Raw genomic sequence first — 7,509 nt, 5'->3', positions numbered from 1 at the left:
GAACTCACTTGGTAGACCAGGCTGGCCTCGAACTCAGAAATCCGCCTGCCTCTGCCTCCCGAGTGCTGGGATTAAAGGCCTGCGCCACCAGGCCCGGCTCCATTTATCCATTCTTGATCTTAGAACATGGACCACTGGAGTTCCTATTTAGAAGATTTCCCCCTGTGCCAATTAGTTCCATGCTCTTTCCCATTTTCTCTTCTATTAGATTCAGTGTATCTGGTTTTATGTTGAGGTCCTTGATCACCTTGGACTTGAACTTTGTGTAAGGTGACAAATATGGGTATATTTTCATTTTTCTACATTCAGCCAGCACTATTTATTGAAGATGCTTTCTTATTTCCATTCTTTATTTTTGGCTTCTTTGTCAAAGATCAAGTGTCCATAAGTGTGGTTGAGTTCAGAGATAGTGATTCCCCAGCCATTCTTCTATCCTTTAGAATTGTGTTCACTACTCTAGGTTTTTTGCCTTCTCTAGATGAATTAGAGAATTACTCTTTCCATGTCTTTGAAGAATCGTGTTGGGATTTTGATGGGGATTGCATCAAGTCCGTAGATTGCTTTTGGTAGGATGACCATATTTATTATGTTAATTGTTCCAATCCATGAGCAGGGAAGATCTCTCCATTTTCTGAGATCTTCTTTGATTTCTTTCTTGAGAGACTTGAAGTTAATGTCTTACAGGTCTTTCACTTGTTTGGTTAGAGGTACCCCAAGATATTTTATATTGTTTGTGGCTATTGTGAAGGGAGTTGTTTCCCTAATTTCTTTCTCAGCCTATTTATCATTTGTATAAAGGAAGACATTACTGAAATTGTTTATCAGCTGGAGAAGTTCTCTGGTAGAATTTTTGCAGTCGCTTATGTATTTTATTATATCATCTGTAAATAGTGATACCTTAATTTCTTCTTTGCCAGTTTGTATTCCCTTGATCTCTTTTTGTTGTCTTTGTGTTCTAGCTAGAACTTTGACTACTATATTGAATAGATATGGGGAGAGTGGACATCCTTGTCTTGTCCCCGATTTTACTGGGATTGCTTCAAGTATCTCTCTGTTTAATTTGATATTGGCTGTTGGTTTGCAGTAAACTGCTTTTATTATGTTTAGGTATGGACCTTGCATTCCTGATTTCTCTAATACTTTTAACATGAAGGGGTGTTGTATTTTGTCAAATGCTTTTTCTGCATCTAAGGAGATGATCATGTGATTTTTTTTTCTTTGAGTTTGTTTATATTGTAGATTATATTAGTGGATTTTCATATATGAACCAATGTTGCATCCCTGGGATGAAGCCTACTTGATCGTGGTGAATGATGGTTTTTGATGTGTTCTTCTTCGGTTTGCAAGAAGTTAATTTAGTATTTATTTTTCTATTGATATTTATAAGCAATATTGGTCTGAACTTCTCTTTTTCAGTTGTGTCTTGCATTGATATTCATAAGCGATATTGGTCTGAACTTATCCATTTTGGTTTTGTCTTTGTGTGGTTTAGGTATTAGAGTAATTGTGGATTCATAGAATAAACTAGGTAGTGTTCTTTCTGTTTCTATTTTATGGAATAGTTTGATGAATATTGGTATTAGAACTTCTTTGAAGGTCTGGTAGAAATCTGCACAAAATCTGTCTGGCCTTGGGCCTTTTTGATTGGGAGGTTTTTAATGACTTCTTCCATTTCCTTATGTGATATGGGCCTATTGAGATAGTTTACTTGCTTGTTATATAACTTTGATATGTGGTATCTGTCTAGAAAACCATCTATTTCATCTAGATTTTTCCAGTTTTGTCAAGTATACGCTTTTGTAGTAGGATCTGCTGATTTTTTGAGTTTCCTCCATTTCTGTTGATTTGTTTCCCTTTTCATTTTTTTTTCTTAGTGAATTTGGATACTGCCTCTGAGCCCTTTAGTAAGTTTGGCTAGGGGTTTATCTATCTTGTTGATTCTCTAAAGAACCAGCTTTTGGTTTTGTTGATTCTTTGTATTGTTCTTTTTGTTTCTGTTTGGTTGATTTCTGATCCTTGAGCAGGGGAAAATTTTCCACCTTCTGTTATTTCCTCAGTTTCTTTCTTCAGAGACTCGAAGTTTTTGTCATACAAGTCTTTTTACTTGCTCAGTTAGTTACACCAAGATATTGTATATTATTTGTGATGTATTATGTTATAAAGGGTGTTGTCTCCCTAATTTCTTTTTTAGCCTGTTTATTGTTTGTATACATGAGGGCTACTGATTTCTTTGAGTTAATTTTATATCCAGACACTTTGCTGAATGTGTTTGTCAGCTGTAGTTCTTTGGTAGCATTTTTGGTATTACTTATGTGTACTATCATATCATATCTCAAATAGTAATACCTTGAATTCTTTCTTTGCAGTTTGTAGCCCCTTGATCTCCTTTAGTTGTCTTATTTCTCTAGTTGGACTTTAAGTACTATGTTGAATAGATATGGAGAGAGTGGACAACGTTGATTTCAGTGGAATTATTTTAAGTTTCTCTCCATTTAATTTGATATTGACTGTTGGCTTGCTGTATATTTTATTGTCTTTAGGTATGCACCTTATATCCCTGATTTCTCCAAGACTTTTATTTATTTTTGTATATTGAACCATCCTCGCATCCCCAGGATGAAGCCTACTTTACCATAGTGGATGATGGTTTTTGATGTGTTCCTATACTTGGTTTGAGAGTATTTTATTGGTGTTTCTGTACCAATTTTTTTAAAATACAGATTGTTTTAGTAGTAAGGTACAGATATTTCTTCATGTTTTCTTACCACTCCTCAAAGTTTTGTAAAGTCATTTCTTTTTCTCTTTCCAGCGATGTGCATTTTGCAAACACCTCGGAGCCACTATCAAATGCTGTGAAGAGAAGTGTACCCAGATGTATCATTACCCATGTGCTGCAGGGGCTGGCACCTTTCAGGACTTTAGTCACTTCTTCCTTCTCTGTCCAGAACACATTGACCAAGCTCCTGAAAGATGTAAGTTTACATGTGAATTTGCACAGTTACTTTACTTGTGTTAAAAGGTAATAATATGAAATTCTCAATCTCAGCATTTGAGAGGCTGAGGCAGGTGGATCTTATGTTTTAAGCCAATCTGGATAGTCTACAGAGTGAGTTCCTGGACAGCCAGGGCTAAAAAAGAAAAAGAAAAAAAAATCAAAACAAAAACTAAAAACTGAAAGAAGAAATTGATATTCAGAGGATATTATGCCATCCTAGTGGCCCAAGAAATTTTTGCTGTAGGATTTCCTCTGTTCCTCTCTCCTCAGCGTCTCACTGTTTAGCTCTGGCTATCCTAAACCTCATAGGTGATCTGATTGCTTCTGCCTTCCAAGTGCTGGTCTTATAGACATGTGCCACTATACCTGGTTTATTGTGTGTTTTTGAGTGGAAAGCTATGACCAGTAATTTTATTGGTATTAATTTTTAAAAAAATGTTATTTTCTCTAAAATTCAGCATTTGAATATTTAAAATTCTTATGTTTAAAAAACATTTTTAAACCATTTTAGAAGACATACTGAGGATACAGTATTTTTTAACATTTCTAAAGAAAAGAATTCACTTAATGGTTGAATGTTGTTCAGTATCTTTTACAGAAGAATGCTGTCAGTGGGAGGATGTAAAGTTTATTGCAGTGTTGGTCAGAATATTATCTCTAGGAGCATCGCATACTTGCTGGTGTTTTGTTCACGGGCTCTCCACACCTGGTTGTGGGACAGACATCTCTAGTGCTGCTTCACAGCCCATCTGTCTTGCTTATCTCTAATATGCAGTGCTGCCTTTTGCTTTCTTTTTCACTAGTGTTTTATAATAAGAAAATGTTTATGTTTGAGTTTTAATGAGCACAGAACATTATAATTTCTTTTTACTTTATCACCAACCAAAGATCTGTTTTTTTGCTATTGGTGCAATATTTTGCTTTGAAAATTTTAGTTTATGTTGTATATACGTGTATGTGTGCATATGATGTTTGAGAGTCAGATTTTTTAATTTTACCTTTAGATGGGTTCCAGAGTTGAATTCTGTTACCAGGCTTTGCACAGCAAGGGTTTTTACCTATTGAGTCATTTTTTAGCTGAAGAGCATGCACACTTCACTTTCTGAAGGCTTCATGGTTATTCAGTCATTCTCTTCTACATGACCTCTTGCCTGTTAGCTTTTATGTACGTCTTACCAATGTATTTATTAATCTTTTAATCCATGTCTATCTCTGTGCATGTATTTAGTCATTTTTTTTTTAAAAGATTTATTTATTTATTATATGTAAGTACACTGTAGCTGTCCTCAGACACCCCAGAAGAGGGAGTCAGATCTTGTTAAGGATGGTTGTGTGCCACCATGTGGTTACTGGGATTTGAACTCTGCACCTTTGGATGAGCATTCGGGTACTCTTACCCGCTGAGCCATCTCACCAGCCCTAGTCATGTTTTTAAGACATGTTTTTTTCTATTTTTGAGGTTTAAGAAATACAAATATAGCTACTTCAGGCTTAACTAGAGTAATTCCAAATAGCTAGATTAACATGATCATTGACTAACTTTTTTATCATTGTTTCGTACCTAATTTTATCTGTAGTCAGAGTTACATTTTATTTATAATGTAATTATGCATTTATTCACTATACAGACTTAAATTATAGCTAAAGCAAACTCTTAATTTCAAATTATGTTTAAACTAATAACTGATTTTAAATTTTAACAATGTTTTACATTATGCCTATTAAATCTGGAAAAGAGAAAATACACAGTTATTGCTATGAGATTATTTATGTAGTTAATTATTTTTAAAAATTTAAGTAATTGTGTCATTGTTTCTTTTGATGATCACATTCTTTATGTATACTGTTAGTGGTAACTGGAGTTCAGTCAGCATGTAAAGTTACAAACTATAAGAACTGATGACCTAACTTGTCATTAACATTGTGATGATGAGAGATCATGCTGGCACATAAAGTTAAGAGGAATACTGAGATCATTGGTTCTGTGCCTTCTTCCAAAGTAGACATAAGGAGACTCATAGAAATACATGAACAACAGAAGAAGCCAAGGTTTAGTATGGAATATTGGCAAGGGAAGTATAGATTGTAGCAGTATGAGAGAAATGGTAAGTGAGGGTCATACTACCCCTTTCCCAAAATTCTCACTTGGTGACCATTCCAAAAATTAATACAAGGAAATAAAATGTGAGTATTTAATCTGGTTCATAGTATTATTTTAGGATTTCACTCCATACTGGGAGTAAAATAGAAGTGGACACTAGCTGTTATAGAGAAAATAGTAAAAAATTGCGTCAAAGTAGCAGCCTGGTAGTATAAACATACCCTGCAAGGCTAGTCTCTTCTTTTCTTTCCTTCTCTTTAAATCACAGGCATAAAACCAGTGCCCAGTAAAGTAAATTCTATTCCCTGGAATTCTTAAACACTGCTCCATAAATGTTTAACAATCACCTGCCACATGCGCCCCCATGGATTTGAGGATGTGGGCACATTTGCATAGTGGAGGCTAGAGATTGATGTGGTTGTTTTCCACTATTGATCTTTACCTTATCTTTTGAGACAGTCTCTTAGTGAATCCAGAACTTACAGGTTGGGTAGACTGGCTAATCAGTGGCAATCCATTTTTCTGTCATGTCTGTTGCCCATCTTTATCCCAACCCCAAGCTGCAGTTATGACAATACCATTTTCCTTCTTTCTTGTGGCTTGCCTATCAAGAAATTCCCTGAAGAACAAGTAAATTATGGGTGTTAACCAGTATACTGAAAAGAAAGTTCACAGGGCTCCAAGAAGTTAAGGGTCTACCCATGGCATATGTGTAAAAGCCACGAATGGCTGTGCATTTCTTTTCATAGTGCTTTTTGCTAAGATTGTAGTCTTTCACCTCACATTGATGTGTTTCTTTGAAAAGATGGTCATGAAGGAGTTACTGAGAAAATAGTCTAAAATAAGCAGCAATCTCTTCAACAGTGATATCTAGGAGTTGTTGTAGAGTGAGTTTGAGTGTATAGTATTGTGTTGGTGATAGAAATGTAATGTGAGCAATATAAATAATTTTAATATAATTAGTATCATGTATTATTTTATTTACCTTCTTTCAATATTTCAACATGTAATCAATACAAAAGTTTTAGATACTTGATTTATTTTCCTACTGTGATTTTGGAATTCCATATGCATTTTATACTTAGTGTACATCTCAATTTGGACTAAATGTATCTGCCAGTCAGTATCTACTGTGCCAAGTTAGAGCTGTAGAGTAGCAAACGTTAGGCAGTTCTACAGATTTTTAATCAGTATTTCTGAAAAACTAGTATCAAGTTAAAATTAATATCTGATTGTCAATTGCTTCCCAATTAAAAAAATGTAAAGTAACAAAAATCAAAGATTCACTTTTAAAAGGGCAATTATTTATGGGTTCATACTAGCACTTTTTTTTTTTTTTGTTAGTTTAGGCATCATCTGCTTATTATAAAAGGGAGGCATGGAAATTATTTACATGATGAAATAGTTCAGACATCAGTGGAATGGGAAGGTTCACGTGACACCATTTCAACAGTGATTTCAGTCGTCCAAGAATGTCACTATCTCTAAATAAAAAATAATCCTTGTCGCCTAGAACTACTTTGGTGCCTCCATATTCTGGGAGAAGAATTTTATCTCCAAGTTTCACACTGACAGGTTCAATCTCTCCACCCTTTCCTTTCCCGCCTGACCCACAGCCACAACTGTTGCTTGCAACACTTTCCCTTAAGACTGTTCTGGAAGCATAATGCCACCTTTGGTTATAGTTTTGGGGGTACCCCTTTCCACCAATATTCTGTCAAAGAGTGGAAGAAACTTCTTAAAAGTTTGTCCACACTTGCCCACCCATGACTTTCGCTGCTGCCGCAGCTGTGGACTGTAGCACTGTCTTAATATTAAGGAAAATACCTTATCTTCCACTAAAAATGAGATTACTACTATACTTCTGTTTTTAAAAATAATCACTTATTTTAAGTGCCGGACAAAGAATCACTTAAAAGTAATTTGAAAAGTGAGCCTTCATCTTAAAATACGTTTGAATATGACCTGATTTATTTTTGGTTGTTGGATATATAGAGCAGAAAAGATAAGCTTCCTGTCTTTCAAGGCTTTACACTATTGTGTTGTAGTTATTTAATAGAAGTTTCTTCGAAGCATACAGGGAAAAGGAACATTAAGTTAAATTCCATCTTTTCTTTTAGATTAAAAAGGAGGTATTGAGATTTATGCGTGTGTGTATAAATTGTGGTACTCCTGTCACAGTTTATAAAGAAGTGTTTTATGTAGTTCAAACTGACTCTGCCTTAGCTGTGCAGATGAGGCCAATCTTGGAACCTTGATCCTTTTGCTTCCACCTCTATGTGCTGAGATTACAATCATATGCCATCATCTCCAGATCCATTGATTGGGTCTTTTAAAAAGTTAATGTTTATTTTATGTGCATATGTATGTGTGGTATTCATGTAGGTGTGTGTGTGTGTGTGTGTGTGTGTGT

The 7,509-nt window shown here is 35.0% G+C and overlaps 1 protein-coding gene and 1 pseudogene across 12 annotated transcripts in view; one reads left to right on the top strand and one right to left on the bottom strand.

The window, feature by feature from the left end:
* Window positions 1-7,509, top strand: part of Kmt2c (lysine methyltransferase 2C) — a 230,490-nt gene that overhangs the window by 105,745 nt on the left and 117,236 nt on the right. For all 12 annotated transcript variants that reach the window (XM_029534858.1, XM_029534865.1, XM_029534861.1 and 9 more), the window contains exon 7: window positions 2,810-2,972. In XM_029534858.1, the coding sequence (XP_029390718.1) occupies window positions 2,810-2,972 (163 nt within the window). The remainder of the gene's footprint in view (window positions 1-2,809; window positions 2,973-7,509) is intronic.
* The window catches only part of LOC110316040, a 2,473-nt pseudogene continuing 1,423 nt past the window's right edge, over window positions 6,460-7,509 (bottom strand).

Source organism: Mus pahari, chromosome 2 (genome assembly GCF_900095145.1).
Source record: "Mus pahari chromosome 2, PAHARI_EIJ_v1.1, whole genome shotgun sequence".
Classification (NCBI taxonomy): domain Eukaryota; kingdom Metazoa; phylum Chordata; class Mammalia; order Rodentia; family Muridae; genus Mus; species Mus pahari.
Note: the sequence above shows the minus strand (reverse complement) of the source record. Positions and strands in the feature narration are given on the sequence as shown.